Source organism: Ruditapes philippinarum, unplaced genomic scaffold, assembly GCF_026571515.1.
Source record: "Ruditapes philippinarum isolate M1 unplaced genomic scaffold, ASM2657151v2 ctg318_1_1_1_1, whole genome shotgun sequence".
NCBI lineage: Eukaryota > Metazoa > Mollusca > Bivalvia > Venerida > Veneridae > Ruditapes > Ruditapes philippinarum.
The window spans coordinates 213,904-233,251 of record NW_026861802.1 but is presented as its reverse complement, the minus strand read 5'-3'; the positions used below and the strand labels follow the sequence as shown (position 1 = coordinate 233,251).

General features: G+C 30.5%; 1 protein-coding gene across 1 annotated transcript; it reads right to left on the bottom strand.

The window, feature by feature from the left end:
* Positions 1 to 4,157: 4,157 nt before the first annotated feature.
* On the bottom strand, positions 4,158 to 13,032 carry LOC132716858 (uncharacterized). The gene is made up of 3 exons (XM_060700188.1): positions 12,720 to 13,032; positions 6,569 to 6,904; positions 4,158 to 5,272 (listed from the first exon to the last, which is right to left on the bottom strand). Exons 1-3 carry the CDS (start codon positions 12,784 to 12,786, stop codon positions 5,070 to 5,072), a joined length of 606 nt encoding a protein of 201 aa, XP_060556171.1. The 5' UTR covers positions 12,787 to 13,032; the 3' UTR covers positions 4,158 to 5,069.
* Between the last annotated feature and the right edge of the window lie 6,316 nt (positions 13,033 to 19,348).

The window sequence follows — 19,348 nt, the reverse complement described above, 5'->3', positions numbered from 1 at the left end:
TGCCCCTGTTTTTTTAGTTTACAATTTGAGAATTAAAAATTCTTGTAATTCTTTTATAAAACTGGCCAGTGCAAACGTTGATTAATATCATTTATTGAGAACTAGGGACAACAATTTAATATGTAGAAGAATTGTAAATGTAATAGAAGAATTGGTTAAAAATATTCAACTAAAAAAATGTATAGTATGTCAGAATAGTTAATGGGTAATAATAGTTAGAGATTAGTTATACGAGTCCTTATACTAGGGTCTCGTGACGTATGACTTTGCCAGGTAACAATGTAACATTATTTAAGTGTAGTTAAAGACAAATTTATTGGCTTCCACGATTATCTTGTATTATTAATTGATATTGAATCATTTAAAGCTGAACTGCCTCATAGTTTCCTCACTTGAAACTTGCAGGTGGCATAAACTTAGAGCCTTATATTATGACGATAGAAAAGTAACAACTGCAAATGGATTCCCTTCCCTTTATACTGAATAATGAAACACATATAATGTTTACTTGTGTATAAAGAGACTAAATTTACCTTGATGATTTGGACTAATGCATTTCGAAAATGAAGAAGAAATTGGAAACTTATCAATGTATATATTTGAAGCAATCTTTTACTTACGAAACACTGTTCTTATTAATAAAAGAAAACAAATGTTGCTTCAAACGGTGAAAGGATGAGTATATTTTTCTACATGTATTTGTTTTCTTGTTTAACATTTGCACATACATTCTAATAGATACTATAGCAGTGCCCCATTTGCATATATGATATTATAAAACAGACCGAAAATGGTTTTGTGTAACGGAATTGTAATAGTAAAAACTCTTTGTTTTTAATTGTATGTGGTACCAAATTTAGGTGCTTAATTACACATGTTTTATGTTGTTGTTATTGGTCATAAGACTGTATAAAATATAAAGAGACTATATATAGTTTTATGTTCTGTGTACTCTTGTATTACATAGACATGTGGTAAATGTTCATGTTAATAATGCTCCACTTATGTTCAGATGCATAATAACAAAAAATATTATCCAAATTCAACTTATGTGCTTACTATGTAAAAGATAAGGACCAGGTCTACCTGGAATTAAATAGAAAATTTGGTTTATTTTGCAAATTATACCTTTATTGAAATTAAAGCGTTAAAAAAACCTTTCAATATTGGGTCATTTTTCAAAATAAAATTAAATAATGAATAATAAAATGAAAAATATTAATAAATAACGTGTTGTACTTTCTGAACTTATTAAAAACATAACCTACTTTACATTATTGAACGCAGACAATGACAGGCAAGTTTTAAGAAAATGTCGGAAATTTTCAAAACATCTGGCAGTGTTATGTAACATGTGGCTGTTAACGTTATGAACTGCACTCGCTTACAATTATATATTTCTTTACATTTAACAGGATGCAGAGGGTGAGGTGACAAATCTTGATAGAAATGTAAAAACACAGCAATAAATAATTTAATTTATTAATCGCTTATACACTAATTTGATCGTATAAAATTGTTTTTCCAACGGTTACATCGTTCACATACCTATTTTTAGAATTGTAATAGAAATTCTGGAAGTGACTCATCAAAAGTATATATATATTGTGCCAACACCATTTATCCATTACATTTCCATAAGAAACCAAAAAAATCATTAATGGAAAATAACCTGACTGTTATCTTATTACTATTTAACATTTGTCCGTTACATTGGTGTCCACAGACCTAACACCTTATCCTGATGAATCATCCACAATGAAATTATTTTAGTCTACTTCATAAGATGAACATACCTACACCTTTGAACTTGCATGTTTTATTTCAAACATTATAAATATATCATAGTGTTCTTTCTTAGAGTTTATCAGACAATGTTGTCATTTTATGGAGTATTTTTGATAGAAACACATTATGTTTCACCATTTACAATATCTTCCAGTCTATTGTCCGAGAGATCGTTTTTTTATCTTGATCCTAAAATATAATAAAAGCTAAACAAAGAAAATAATTTACGTAGACTTAAAAAAAATCATCAATGATGATCATATATACTAACCTTAAGTAATATGTATCATATTATATTATTTTGTGCGCGATATGATTGCATATGAATAACTTTTGTCATTTTTAATGGCACTATTCCCGACGAGCAAACACATGAACCGAATCTAAGAAAAGTATATAGGTATTTTTTAAAAAAATATAAATAATTACAATTAAACATACTTTTTGAGTTGCTGATGCAAATTATGATTATTGTGTCACCATAATTTCATCCCGTTTTTTTTAACGAAGTAGGGGATAATTCATCAATTTTGCGTTGAAGGTACATGAAGTAGGCTTAATTAAATATTAATATTTTATTTATACATTTGTACACTTGGTAGTGCTTTTACATATTAAGACAATTTTCTTTTTTATATAAAAAAGAAAGCAAATTAGCAAATATCCGGAGGCATGCTGTTTAAACAAATGACAATGGTAAACAAGGCATGGCGAACTTTAAAGACATGCGAAAATATTTTTAACAGTGTTAAATAATTAAGACACATGTTAAGAATAGTTTTTAAATGCATATAAACTTTTCTTTTTACCAGTATCGTTTTGAAATCACAAGACACATTTTTGAACTTTGAATATAGTCACAAAGAAAGAAAAAGCTGTCAAATCTAATTATTAGTTTTACAAGTTGCTGACGAGAGTATATAGCCAGAATGACATAAATATGATCCATCCAAGAGTAAATGGTAACTTTAGAGTTCAATATAACAACACCTTTACACTTTGCCAAAATTGTTTTTCATTTTATATTTTTCTTCACACGTACATGTGTAATCAATAACCAACGAATCTTACGGAAAATTCTACATTCTTAAAAACATTGTGACTGAGACTTTGGATTATATTATATTAGTATAGCAGCATATGATCCAAAATGAAAGAAAGGAAAAATCAATTATTATTATATTATGATAACTGTCAATTGCTCAAAAATATTGTTCTACTGCATAATTTTTGAATCATAGCTTGTGTATTTAAGTACATGTTTGTTTGTTGTTTTAATGACTTTTATTCAGAAATGCTTGAATATTTTGTGAGCAATGTTTTATTTTCCCAGATTGTGTTGAATACCTCAAATTTAACCTATATTCATAAATGATTTCTTGTGGCTTTGTTAAGATAGCGATAAGTGAGATTTGATTTATATGAGAAGTAATTTCAATGACTATTAAGACTTTATACTATATAAATTGCTGACAATATTTTATATGTTGGTCTTGATATGCCTCACTTTTTATCGTGTTTAAATGTTAAGTTCTGCTTAAGCCGGTGCTAGGAGACGTGGACAGTAACTTACACTGTCCAGTACCGTCCATGAACAGGCTCAATCAAAACGAGCCTGCAACATTTTTCATTTTGCCGTGTTGGACATTCTTTAGGGATTCTGTTTTCTCTATTAAGTTGATAATGGACAGTTCTAATTTGTTAGCTGGACAGATAACTTTAGAAATTGCACTGGTTAATGATTAGATTTCAATTTGTGTGCGTATTGTACTGTATAACTAAAGATCATTAAGTTAAACAGTTCAATATGAAGTGTTTCATTCCTTAAAATGTCCTTCTTCTATTGTTAAAAATTCAATAATCCAAATCAGTTTGAATACGAAAATTGTGAAATACGCACAAGTTGACCTTATAATATGCAGGCCCGATCAACAAAGTCTTAATACTCGCTGTAGCCTTTTATACTGCGGCAGTCATATTTATCTCCCTTTTGGTCAGATAGATGTGTATCGGTTAATCAACATTAGGTTTCTGAGCCTAGTACATTTGCTCTAAGTTCATCTAATTTTAGCAAACAGATTCTACAAATATTTAAGTTAAGGACAGAAACACATTTGGATCCAAAAAATATATATAAAATTGTATTATATATATAGTATAATATAATAATGTTCAACAATTAGGATGATAATGATCAGGCTAATAAACTTTAGTTGTGACATTTCGGCACAATAAATAATTGAAAAAATAGCAAGAAGAGATATCGACCTGATTGTATCTAAACGAAGTTATGCTTTACTGACATATTCATAGTTTAAGATAATAAGAATAATATCAAAAAATAACAATAACTTAGAGAGGACACTCAAGTTTTACCGTTTATTTTTTTATCATGTCTTAGCATCTTTACAATCAAATCCCCTATTGTCAAAATGAAATATCGCAGAAAGGTTTTTTTTAAATTGAAAGAATATATCGCTTGATATAACATATTATCAGACTGATACGGGTGTTCAATCACAGAACGTCAATAATTATCTATTTTATTCGGTTTACATTTTCAATGTCATAAAACACTTGTAAATCACGATCAACGCCTTATTTAAACCAATGTATTCTTTTGATTTCAAACATATATGTATAGAAATCATCATACTGTTGCTTACAAGTTGAAACTTGTTTATCATTGTTTATTATCATACTGTATATAATTTTTAAGTTTTTTTTTCACTTAATGTTAGACAATTTCAGAGGTCTATTACATTTATATGTAGCTCTTTATGACATTTATATAGCATATATGAAATGTATTAAAATTGAGAAACAAATATAACAACTATTCTAGCATCACAAATCAATAATGTCTGAAGGACAATCTTGTGCGTTTTCTTTCAATTGAGAATTAATTTGTGAAGAAACGGTTCTTTTATATCCAATATTGCCTTTTAACTGTTGTTAAACTGTATATGTTTATTAAATGTAGCTAGATAAAACTGAATATGAACATATATATAATACATACTAATAACACATAAAAACGAATTATTAAATTATAAAAGCATTCATTACAAAAGTAGCTTTGTTGTTTCAGAATAAGTCATACCTAATTAATGTAGTTCAAAATTGACTTTTGTTGAATATAACATATTATTCCAAATGCTGTAAACTCAAGCAATAAGCCATAATTATACTGTACAACGATTATATTGATGCATGTATGTAAATGCACTATCATTTGAAATATAACGACTGCACCAAAAGCATTTTTGTTTTAACAACATCTATATCAATTCATCATGTATAACTTTCTTTATCATTACTTTAAGCATGTTATATCGCCGCATAACAGGAGCTCTTTTTGACATTTCATAGTGTTTGTGAAGTGTATCAATAATGTCACGTATAATAGAACATTTACGACGTAGTTCTCGAACTTGATCTGAAAGCTGGACATTTTCGTCCTGTAGCTCTTGTCTTGACATCTCTGAAACGATAGAAGAATACGGTTAGGCGCAATTATTTTTGCAACACTATGAAATTTGGTTGTAAGAAATTTTATAATATGTTTCTTTAAGTCAATCATGTATTGACAAAAGGAATATATAATAAAACTACATGTATATACCTCTATATTAAAGATAAATTAAAATTGATTTTGGTTACGCTTGCAAAGTACTACTTATTTAAATACATCGCAATTTTGTTTTAATTTTAAAAGTCTTGATTAATGTGAGTGAAAAAAAACCATAGTTACACAGTAAAAATCAGAAGTTTTGCATTGAATTTAACATTTAAGCAAAGGTTTAATTTAGAATAACATGTTCGGTATATACGTATACATTGACGCGTAGTGTTTATTATAGCAAATTTAATATGCAGTAGTTATAATGGAACACGTCTGTAACATGAAATGATTTCTTGGCTTAAAGTACTCTAACTTAATACGAAATGGCATTTAAATTTCCCACAAGGATAAATTTTGCTTCACTAACATTCAATGAAGATATAATATAACGAAGTACAATCATGCAAGACTTTCCCAATGTTTCAATAAAATGGAAAATGCCATTTCGTCTCTCCCACTCACGTTGAATTCACAAGTATATCATTACATCAATTTGTATTATGTGTTATCTTCAGTTTTGCTTACTGCAATCGCAAAGCTTACTCCTCATTAAAATAAATAACTGCTCAGAAACAAGTGATAATCCGCTATATGGCCTTAATGGTGATATTCTCAAAAAATTTCTTCAAATATAGTTTAAAAAAATAGTCTTTGTCGAAATCATAACTGCTTTTGATGGATATGAAAACATCAATCTTTTTAACAATTATGTATGGTTTTTATATATATGCCCGACACTTAAACTATTTGTTGTATAGGACAAATATGTACCAAAAGTTTGCTGACGAATCAATATTAATTCATTTCTTCTATTTGTCAAAATTCGATCAAATTTTAATATTTCAACCATAATCATATATTTTCGATTATATTTATATTTGGTATAAAAATGTTTTTAATCTAGTTAAATTTCTTTTAAGTACTTGTTGATAATTGGTTTTATTATGTATTTTGTATAATTTCCGATCAATCAGATAGAATGCTTTATCATAGAATTATAAAAACAAAACCGTTATATAAAAGTTTATGCAAAAGTATAAAAGTGTCCAACAAAAATTTTTAATTTAAAAAACTGTGATGTAGCTAAAAGACGTGCACAATATGTTAATACAGTAAGAAAACGCTAATAACATAAAATAAGAAAGTAACATTTACTAGAATATTTGTTTTCTCTTCTCCTGGCACTTTCGGCTTGATGGCTGAAGTCCTTGCATCCTTGGACTAATCCTCCAACACCAATATTTTGAACCGTGTTTGGCTCGTCTGGATTTAGTCTTAAATGCATTATTGTCCTTTTAATCATTCCTTTTAATTTTTCATACCGTCTTAGTGGATCATATCCTTTAGAATCTTCATAGTCTCTTGACAAATGGTCAACAATTTGTTTGAGCTTTTTAATTTCACGCCCAAAGCTGTCTATTTCAGCACATAACTGTTCATTTTCCCGTTTAGCGTCGTCCTTGGCTGCAGACCTCTCTCCGGAAGCTGTTGCTAAAATAAGAGATGGAAAACTCATTTTAACTTATTTAATAGAAATAATTATATATTCTCATATCCAAAGAAATATATATAACACTTCTGTATTGAATAGCACTGAAAGCCCGATAACGTTCCTAAAACAGTGTAAATGTTACGAATTTTGCAAATTTACACACACTTATTGATATTGTTCGACGCGGAGCTACGCTGCAATTTCCGTCTAATCTCAAGGTAAATGTCTCGAGAAATACTGGTTATAGTGTTTACCCTGGTGACAATTCATGAGGCAGTCCGAGATAGATGTAATTACAAACACGTTCTAAGACGACCGTTTATTCTCTCTAGAGATTAATCATTTGTTGTTTTGATAGATTTTATTGTGCTTATAATAATCGGTCACACTCTTGTCATAACAGTACCGAATTGTTCCAAGTTGCGTTGCTTTTATAGATTTGCAAATTATTCCAACTAAAATGTTATCTTAACTTTCAAACGTTAAGTGTGTTTTTACTTTTGATATGATTTATCAAAATAAGATAGAATCCATGAACATACGATTTATCAAATGATTTTAGCCGATTAATTTGCTATTTTCTCTACTGATCGATATGAAGCAATATTTCCCTTCAAAATGAATATAAAAAAATGTGAAAATGTCTGAAGGAATTCTGAAAATGCTGCAAAGCACAACCGTTCTTAAATTGAATAACATCATATTGTGGAGAAAATCCCATATTTTCAATTGGAAGTAATACATAAAGAAGTCGCCATGGGATTATCGAGATCCTGAGGCCCATAAAACATTCTGGTACTTGTGTAAAATGTCAGGTTTAGACTAATATAATTATTGTGGGGAAGCAGTTTACCATATAAAAGCAGATGTTCATAAGAAATTTAAGTTGTTAATCGATGATTCTTTAGTCCACAGGGACAAATTTTATGGAAATAACATCGCTTAGATGTAATTGAAATGATTCTGTTTTTTTAAAGTGTGCCCAATGCGAATGATTACTTAATAGATACAAATTTCGAACATTACAAAAAAAAGAAGAATTTTATTGGTATTAAAATTGAAACGAAAACAAAAAATAAAGAACTAAATTCAATCAAGTCTTGTTTATAAAAATGATATATCATATTCAGTTTCTTGGGTAATATGCAATAAATGGACAAAGATCAACAATAAAATATATTGTAAAGGTACATATTTAACGTTTGCAATATATAATCACCAGCTGAAACAAGTAAAATGAATTACAAATGCCCAATTTATTAGCTCTCTAATGTGAATGACAGAATGTGAAAATTTGAGATTTATCATACATATGTTTTTGGTGCATATTTTAATCAGTTATACGAAGGTGCTTCAATAAATTCGTAAACTAATTCAATAGCGTGAAAATGATTTAATTCAAGTACCTAAAATGATTACTTCTTCTCAAAGTAACGTCCCATGCACGATTTACACTTGTCCCATCTCTCGACCCATGACTCTAACACCTGTTGTAGCCCGTCACAACATGTGTTGTAGCCCGTCACGTGAAATCTCCCGCAGCTGTCTGTCCACGGTACACCTCAGTTCCTTTCTTGACTCAAATTTCGTACCACGAAAGTTGGAAACAGCCAGAAGTCACAAATTGCTAGATCCGGGATGTAGGGTGGGTGCGGTAACAGTTCGATGTCGAGATTTTCTAGTGTATCCATGACAACGTGGCTTGAATGGCTCGGCACGTTGTCGTGATATACCTAATATGAATCCGGACGCGCTTTCTCCTTATTGCCGCCACGAGTTCCGTTCTAAGTTATGTTGCATAATAGTTCCCAGTGACTGTCGTTTTAGGAGGAACAAAGTGGTTTAGCACTATGCAACACCGTGTGTATCACAAAATATAATGACCCTAACCTTCCCGGCTGACTTGGAAATTATCGCTTTTGTAAGGGAAGGCGAGGAAGGATACTTCCAGACAGAACTCTGACGTTTGCTTTCCAATTCAAAAAAGTGAAATCATGTTTCATCACATGTTATCACTCGATTTAGAATGATAGATATCATCACTCGATCATATTTTGTGATATGCTGGCTTCATAACCTTTGATCCCCTATTTTACTTGGGGGAACATATGCTGCTTTTCATGGAATGACACTTGCGTGTCACATTGAAGGTTCCATGATTATCGCCATATGAACACATCTGCGGATGTTTTAAAATTCAAAATTGTACCAGTTCATGTTGAATTCTGCTTAAGCCGGTGCTAGGGGCGTTGACGGTAGTTTGCACTTGACAGTACCGTCCATGAACAGGCTCAATCAAACCGAGCCTGCAACATTTTCAATTTTGGCGTGTTGGGCTTTCTTTAGGGATTCTTATTTGCTCTATTTTAGAAAGTTATCGCCTTTTTCACGATACTGCAGACACATTTTCACACTTACCCCCATCTGCTCCGGCGTCAACAAACGAGGCACACATCTTGCTGAAACGCGGGGCATTCCTAATCTATCAGTCATAATGCATTGAGCTGTACCATATGACATAGCGAACTTATTTGCTACGTGCTCCACACTCTATCTCGAAGTATGTACTCCTGTATGGCAGCCACTGTTTCTTCATCTGTTACAGTCACTGGTCTACCTGCACGACTGTCGTCTTCAGTTGCCTCTCTACCGTCTTTAAACCGCTTCATCCACTTTGAAATGGCACCTTTTCACAGAGCAGCCTCTCCGTTAACTCTTTGCAAATCTTCACGAATGTCGGAAAAGACTTTCCGAGTTATGTGCGCTGTTCATTGACGCTGTGTGACGCCATTTTCGAACGGATGCCCGTAACATGACGTCATTAACGGTTTATGACGTCATATAAGTGATGAGCGTTAAAAAAAAGGTTTGTGGTAACAGTAGTATCAGATTTTAACTTTGAAAATCAAAAATTGTGTCTTCATCTGACATGTGTAAAATAGTACTTCATATTCAAACCGACGCAGTAGTTTTGACGCTATTGAATTAGTATACGAATTTTTTATGCACCCTCGTAGTAGTCAATGTCATAATTTTGATTTTCACATATAGGATGTTTATCCATTACATGACATTGATAAAATGAAGATGAGTAGAGCTTAAACTTGCATTGCATGCTGTATCCACATGTTGTGTTAAATTGTTTTCTTAACCAAAAGTTGAAAACAAGGAAAGAAGCAAACAAAAATATTATTATTTCCAACACTATGCGCATCTTGTATATCTCCGAAGCATATGTAATACAAAAACAATCTAGTAGCCTTTAAAATAAACATAACGTTAGATATTTAGACTTATAAATATTTTATTTCTTGCTTACGCAATATTCAATATTCGAACTTTACATTAAACAGCTCTTTTGACTGGACTTATTTAATCCTATATCAACAAGTAACGTTGGAATGCCATCCTAAATGCATTTAATGAGGCTTTCAAATAATAATTTCGTGCACACGATTTTTGGTACACCCTCAAATGACTTAGTATTTAGTCTTGAACAATAGTGCTGGTGCTGTTTTAGAGACATTGATTCTGAACAATATAAGATTTCAATATAAATATGCTAAGCTGAGTCGCTGAGAGTGAATGTTTATATACCATAAGATTCGACATTTTCCTTCCAGTTTTAATTGAAAGAGTTAATAATGTTGCGTGAATTGATAAATTCATACCATTATTTTTGAACATATAAATATAATTACAAATTAAATAAAACGGCACGAAATATTACATTTATGATGACAAAGACCACAGCGTATTTCAATAAATATTTTCTTGAAATATGTATGAAATATATTTGAAACGTTTGATCTTTGAAATTGTTACGCTATTACACGTGTTACACAAATAGAATGTTTGGTTAGGCAGAATAAAAACAAGATCAGAATATTTGAATATTATCAAGGCAAATGTGTAAAGAAAAAATGCTTCCAGAATTGGCAACGACACATCAATTAATTTTCCTCGCAAGAGTTTTAGGCTAAGTTTATTATAGATAAATTTATACAGCTTCATCAATCCGACCATCAATACTGGAATAATAAAGGAAGACAATATATACTGAGAATTAATAGTCAATAAATCATTATATGGTTCCATATCTATATCAGATTTTCGAATTCCTGAGGCATGACACTAGATCCAGCTAAATGATAAAAGTAAATTGATTCAGAATATATCGGAATGATGGAGTGATTGTAGAGAACAGATGTCAAATAGAGGTGAAGAGAGGGGTAGGTCTGTTCTATCACATTTGATTTTATATTGGCTATTCTGCGGCCAGGATTTCCACAAATCATTACAATTTCTGGTTTGTTTTTGCAAACACACCGCGTTAATAATTCCAAACATTTTCTGTTACAATGGCAGAGAGACGAACAGACTGAAGTACAGACAGTTAGACAGTAAAGCAAGTCCTTGCATGTCGGTTTCGGCAGTTATGTGGCAATTGAATTCGCGTAACACAGGTTACACAATGATTAAATTGTACTTTCTTTGATTAAAATATACCTTTAATATTGGGTAAATATAAAGATTCTTATACGTTTGAAAATGATAATTTATAAAACCAATATTTTTCTACAATAAGAAGATACATAGGAAAAAACTTTCTTTATATTTCTGTGGTCAGTTGACTTACCAATGTGATACTTTAATGTTTTATATGGATGCAATAACAATTAACAAATGTCCTCGAGCAATGACCATTATCAAAGAAAAGGTCAAATATAGAGATATGAAATGTTGTTTTTTAATATCTTAAGGCAAACGTGCTGCTTATCTGTGACAACATAACTGAAATCTACAGTCCAAATTAAATTAATAACACATAAAATTCCTAATACGATATGCTCCAATTGGACGTTATTTACTTATACAAATATAACAATAAAGGGTGATACATCTGTATTTAATATTTAGTTCGTAATGAGCGACTGAGAAACGTATAGTTAGTTTTTGATTTATAATTGTGTGAGTTTGTGTGTGTGGTAAATAAGTTCTTAAATCGAATTCAATTTTTTATTCTATAAAATTTAAATTAACTGAACAATTAACATTGAAGGTAGAGAACGTATTGAAGATAAACAAGAAATGTTATTAGTCAATTAGCTAATTGCATCTGCTTGATCAATCAGATTGAGACATTTACCATTAAACAAAAATTAATTTCTGTCTTTAATATGAGGTGAATTGCTCTCTAGGTGAATATATGTATACTTGCATTAAGATCGCCTGATTTAGCAGTATTTCACCAACGGTTGGATAAAAGCAAAATAGCATTAATTTAGACAAATAAACTGTTATGTAATGATATTTTAACATTTGTTTTGTACACTTAAAGAATCAAAATGCTGGAAAAGATCTGAAGATTAATGAATGTTTTGATCTCGTTTACATTTTTGTTTAACTATCTTCCCACAATGATGCGTGCATTTTACCAAACAACGATTATGCCTGTTTTAAGATAATGACATTTACAAGTTTCAGGCAGCTAACATGCTGTGCACAAACATCAACAGCAGATATTCCAGTTAACTGCTCTATTTGTTAACAATTTTAATGCATTTCATGTAAAACCGCATGGTGAGTTGTTTTCATTTTTTATAAAAGAAATTGATATTGCGTCAGTATACTTCTAAAATTAAGCCATGAATGTTAGCATATCGTAGAAAATATGCTAAACATGTACTTTAAGAAATAAAAGTTTTAAAGTATTTGAATCCATAAAGTATAGTGTTTAAGAAAAACAATAAAATGATATTTGCGCGTGATAGCAATAACATTTCAAAAAAAATAACAGTTTGGAAGACTTACTTTGCCAATGTACTACGGTAAAAAGTTGTGTGAATATTTTCCCGCGTTTTCCAAGTCTCCAACTCATTGCTTTTGGCGTTTGCAGTTTCTGTACTCAAATCAGATGAGTGACTTATTCCATTCTAAGCACACCATGTTGAATTACATCTAAAATTAAATCACACGTTTCTAAAAATATGTAATCACAGAAAATAAAATAAAAGTAAAGATAATTTTCTCTTTTTTATATAATGAAACTTATAGATACTTCATTTTCATATCTTCTGCTTCTAGTACTTTATTCAGGTAAATATATCTTATGTCAAAGTTATAACTTCATAGAGAGCATGTCACTTTACAAATTATAGTGTCACTTAAATTATTTCTTTCAAAGCGCACGATGTCATGTGAAATAATTAATCAATAGTACTATAGCATGCCTGCGGTAACATTTTGATCTACAGACATAAGCCTGGAATAAACTTCTATCTCCATGAGAATATCAATCATGTTAAAATAGCTGACGGTTTCCTTTTACCATACCAGATTTTGGCAAATTCAACCAATATTTTTACGCAGTTAAGAAAAATGAAAACTATCTAAAAATGTTAAAGTATTTAATACGTTTAAAAGTAAATGTGTTTCGTTTTTCTATCTTGCTTCGTAATTTTTTTGTAAAAATGGTACAAATATGCCATGGCAAATTGGATTTTGCAATGGCAAATTGTTATTATACCATGGCAACTTTTTCGTAAGTAAATGACCTCTACTGCTGCTCTCATATAAAAAAATAAGCTTACTTATCAGAAATTGTAAAACATTCACATCATTTTAAAATATTTAAAAATAATTGAATACATATAAATAATTTTGAAAAACAAATAGAGGATTTTATAGAAAAAACTTGAATTTTCTGTTTATTATATACATTTTTCTCTTTTTTGCGATAAAATTTGAAAGACTTTCCCTTAAATTTTGTGTACTGGCAGAATTTAAAAGAAAGTAGTCCGGCAAGACACCAGTGAAAATACGGAAAATATGTTTCACTGCAGTGAAAAATAAATTTTTACAGTGAAAATACGGAAAATGAAAATACGCATTTTATTTCATCAATATTTCTCAATATTTCATTTATAAGTATATAATAATAGCAGATATTATTATCAATTGCAGATATATCACAATATTATGTTTTCTCAGTTCAACCGTCTGAATTTTAATGTTTTATGTATTTAAAAAAGGATAAATGGCAACACTTTATAGACCAATGAATGTACTTATATTTATAGTAACTTAACAATACAAATGTGCATGAAGAATATGACAAATTTGCTTACACATTTTATTTAAATTACCAGGTACAGTTTAAATTTCAAATTGCTAAATAAACATGTAAATTTACATAAATAAGTAGTAAATATTTTCTTATAAGAATATCTCAATTATTTATTTTTCATTTGTTTTGGTTTTTAAATCAATACCGAGGCGTAGTTTTAGTATATTACTGCAGTCCTCAGACACTGACAATTAAGTGTAAGACTTTTGATCTTATTGTAACAACAAAGTATTAGCAAGACATCTGTAAGAGCAAAGCTAGTTTAATGCCTGGAGTTATAGGATAAAATACACTTCGTATTAATGGTATAAAAACGAAAGAAAAAAGATAAACAATAAAAGTTACGATACAAAAAAGACTATCCTGTACATGTTGTAATTTCTTGAATGACGCCGGAAAACATATGCAGTTAGAACTAATTTTATCAAATAACTAAAAAGAAAATATTATCAAGAATAGATCCGTAGTTCGTTTTCGTATTATCCTGTGCCTTGACGTAGTGTATTAAATCCATGTCACTCCAGTTACCGTCTTTCCAGGGAAAATCGACGTTTTGTTTATTTTACAAATATTTCCATCTTGAAATGACTAGTCAACCATTTTCTTTCTTTTTCTTGTCGTGAAAATAAACTTATTCCGCGCCAAAGCCAAAACTGTTAAATACTTATAAGTGTAAGGGTATACTTAATAAAAAATCAATTTTGATATTATTCAATATATCCAAATAAAATATATTGTCTTCTCATCGTCTTACTATTAAAGACTTTTTAAAAAGTGATCATCAAGCAGTCATACCTTTTCTCAGAGCCACTTATCCACTCTACTAATCAGTATATATCTGATGTTATGTATTTCCCGACACCATTGAATTAGCAGATTATCGGATCACTTCAAATATATTTCTTTCACCCTATATTTTGTCATCTGCTAAAGATTAATCAATAGAACTCTATCATGCCGCCGGAAATTTTGATCTAGAGATATCAATTGTGTGGGTCTAGCTTGGAAATTTAGATTTCTTCACATTGACAAAATGGGTACTACATAAAATGGAGATCTATATATACATTTGTAGATACAATTTTGTCTTTTTATTAATTATAAATATTAACTTGCTGATAACATTCATGGAAAAATCTTACTTTTTACAAACATTTTAGACGGCAATGTATATAGCAATTAAGTGAAAATAGACATCAATCCAAGCATAGTTGATAAAATTATTCAAAAACAGATTTAACACGTTTTTATTTGTTGAAAAATGACAAGGACAACAAAAATCCAAATAACATTCTGTGAAAGAAATTTGATTTCAGCGGGAAAAAATGTCAAGTTAATGACAAACATGTTATTTTAATGGAATGGACGTCTTTATTATGTAATTGAAATCTTGAAATCTGATTCGTGAAGTTCAATCACTCAGAATTTACTGTAAACAATCAGATGTTAAAAATGTCAAAACTTTAAATCCACTTGTTTTATGCTACACACAAAACAAAAAATCGGTAACTTTGCATTATATAGAAAAAACGTCTTTATGTTACCAATATTTTAAACTGTTTAAAATATCTAGTATAAAAGAAACATTATTTAACAGTTGGCTATATATAGGGCTTTGTACACATGTACATTTGTATACATGTCTCTTCGATAAGTGTGATATTATGCCCCTTTCTTAAAAAAAGCATATATCGTAACTATGTAAATAATGTCTATTATAATTGATCACACAACTGCTATGAGAACTGCCCGATGACACGTGTCTAATAATTAAGTTATGCCCAAAATAATCAACCTAGTTTATCAGAACAGAACAGATATTTTTACAGACTTATACGTTTGTTCATCGCCTTCTTAACAAACATTTGATTAGACATAGGCACATGGCAAGTGAAAATACACAAGTTATAAACAACTTTTTAAAATTAATAAACAATTATTTTAGAGGACACACATTATGCAAGAAGAAAATAACAATTCAATTATGTAGAGAATTAATGATTGTGTTTATCCATGATAAAGATTATTGGATATTACTTAAATAAAAACAGTTTTATTTTGCACAAATGGTTCTAACGTAACATTTGTTACCCCATACTGTATTGCTTGACAAAACGTCAACTTATTCAAAACATCATAACAACAAAGTTTATTTATGTTTATAAAAAACAATCAAATAAATTAATCAAAATATCATGAAATATTAACAGAAACGAGGGTCAATATTCGCCAAGTTTGATTTGTCGTATTGCAGACAAAGATAACAGGAAAATGTAATTGACTTAAAGATTACAGCAACAATAAGTGGACAAATGTCAACAGACAAATCACATAAAATAATTATAAGTCCTAGCTTAGACAAGTAAAAACATTTCCCACTCTTTATCTTTAAAAGAATAAACATTGCCTACTTTACGTGAAGACATCTCCAAATATAAAACTTATAAAGATAAAAACATCCTTCTCCAAATTTATTTTTATTACAAAAAGAACGACCTTCAAATCTTTTACATTTAAATTACAGTATGCCTTAGAAATCAATATTTTTTAATTCTTTATAAATGTCAAACATGTGTTTGATAATGTTTAAATAATAGAGTTAGAGAGCATGTTAGTAACAAAGTAGTATTTTGACTGCCATACAAAACAATAATTCAGATGGGCAACAGGTATAAAGTTACATAAGTAACAAAAATTAAAACGGCCTTATTTACGTATTGTATGTTTGTGTCATACACCAGTACTAGAATATGTGACAGTTTGACAGATGAAGAGCCATGTGTAATAAATAAAATTAAGTTTATGTCAAGAAAGTAACTGCCATTAACGAAGCACTCTCGAATTTTTATTTGCTGTCCAATAAAGATACTTTAACGTCGTCGCTGCTTTGTAAATCGACACTGAAATAATTTCTTTTCTGATTAAATAATAGCAGACAGACGACACATTGAAAGTAGTTTTATTGGCTACTAAATATATACATACAGTGTGTCAAGCGATGTTCTTTTATCATGCCAGAAGTGTTCGCATTATTTGTTTCACGTTGTAAAATGTGTATCATTCATGGCCATTGTCATTTTGTCCAACTGAAAGCCGCACAAATAAGTGGCAAGTAAAATAACATCTCTGTGGCAAATAAGCGCTTCCATATTTCATGGATGATGGAGAAATAATTATGTTTCTATTCAGCAATGCTAAAGTCACGGTAACATGTTGATATGTAGAAGATGACAATTGAAGTGTAACGTTCGCGGAACGCGGCCCGCAAAAAAAAACATGTCACATTTGACTTCCGGAAAGACATCCATCAGAACACTGAACAAAAGCAAGAGCTGAAGGATTATAATCACAATTTTACCTAAGTAAAATATTAACCTCAATATCTCCGTAAACCATAGTTCCGGCCTGAGATTTTTATCAAGATTGACCTTTAAACATTGCAGACAATCGGACCAACATATGGATTGCAAAATTATTTCCCTTTTTGTGAAACCTACGATAGAATAAAAATGTTCTAATGACTAGTTATAACAATATTGATGATAAACTTTCATTATTGTTGGAAGAAATGTTTCATTCTTATCGACTATGTCTTCCTTTTAATAAGGTTTGTATTAATTACAGTAAAATTAATGCCATGCAGAATAAACGACATATTATAAAGGACAAAACATGTATGTGATATAAGAATATCAAAAGATATAAATCAAATGTAAAGGTTAAATAGTAATATTAGACGATAAGGATTAATCTTGTCAGACAGTAAAATCGTGAGAAATGTTTGTGATTAAATCAGACGGAAATGTAATAAGAATGCCGTCGTCTTTCTAAAAGACAAATGAAAGATTGTTATAGGTCAATAAGTGCAAAAGTGTCAGCGTTTCAAAACAAGATTAAATATAACTGATAATAAATAGTTTAAACAATATTTTATTTCTGTCGTATATAAATACATTGGCAATATAATCAAATACTAAAAGTATTGGGAAGAAAGCTGAAATTAATTCCGAGTAATATAATTGATTTTTACAAGCTGATAGCTTATCAATTTTTATCGGCACATTTAAGCCGTGCTATAAAAAAACAGATACATGTTTTATCGTGTTGCCCAAAAAAGTAAAAAAAAAACTTATACTTTTCTTAAAAAACAAATTACTCCACCCCTGACACTTTGAAAGTTTAGTAGATCTGGAATTGCGCTTTTTTCTCTCGGCTTGATTTTATTTTGTTTTGTAAAAGACCCAACAGAACATAAGTAGATATTTACAATGAAGTATCCCTATGATCCAGATTGCTTACTGCAATTTTGTCCTTTATGCCCCGGTCACATATTCACGGATTATGCCACGGAAGAGCTACGGTCTAATCGTTCACGGATTACTACGGAAATGTGAAATTTCGTAGTCCCCTACGGTTCCAGTACGGGCACACAACGGTATAAGTACGGAGTCCGACGGATTTACCACCAAAAGCCCACGGAGAGACACGGATTGTTACGGACCGACACGGTTTAATACGGAGCGACACGAATCAGGACGGACGCACTACGGATACACTACGGTCTGCTACGGTATAAGCACGGGTTAGTACGAATAAGTACGGTCTGATACGGAGAAGAACGAATTGATACGGAGAAGAACAAATTGCCACGGATCTATACGGACCTAATACATCCGTCCACAACCTACTGCATGCTCATTTTCAAAATGCCTCAAAGAAAAGAACACCTGGAAAACGAATTGCAGAGTTGAATGATTTTGGCGGAGAGGATTAGGCCTGATCGCGTCCGACAGCCGAGACACATCAGGTCCGATTAAAGTGAATTTCTTCCTCAACAATTTCGGCCGAGAGAGCCTCATACTAAACATGAAGGGGTATTCGTAAAAGCCCATTTCTAGTCCACCATCTCGTCTGTCTTCTCTTACCTGATTAGATATGGACTAGTAATCGTAAAAGAAAAATGTTGATCAATACTGCTTCTCTTATAATTTAAAATTTGCTGTTCATTTTGCAATTACATTAATTATCGTGAATGTTTATGTTTTAAATATATGTAAAAAGCTTGTTAATTAATCTTCTTAATTATCACTCAAGGGCCAGTGTCCAAGGCTTATGAGACACTTCGTTTTATGTACATATTTACTCAAATTTCACGATCCAATGTTTCGTCGTGCTAGTATAATAAGGTCCTAAGTGCCATTATGTAACATTGCGGGAAATCGAGCTTAAAAATTAAGTTAACAGAAAAATGTTACTGGACCATGTCATGATGGAGATTTTTTTGAATGAATCATTAATATGTTCTATCATAACT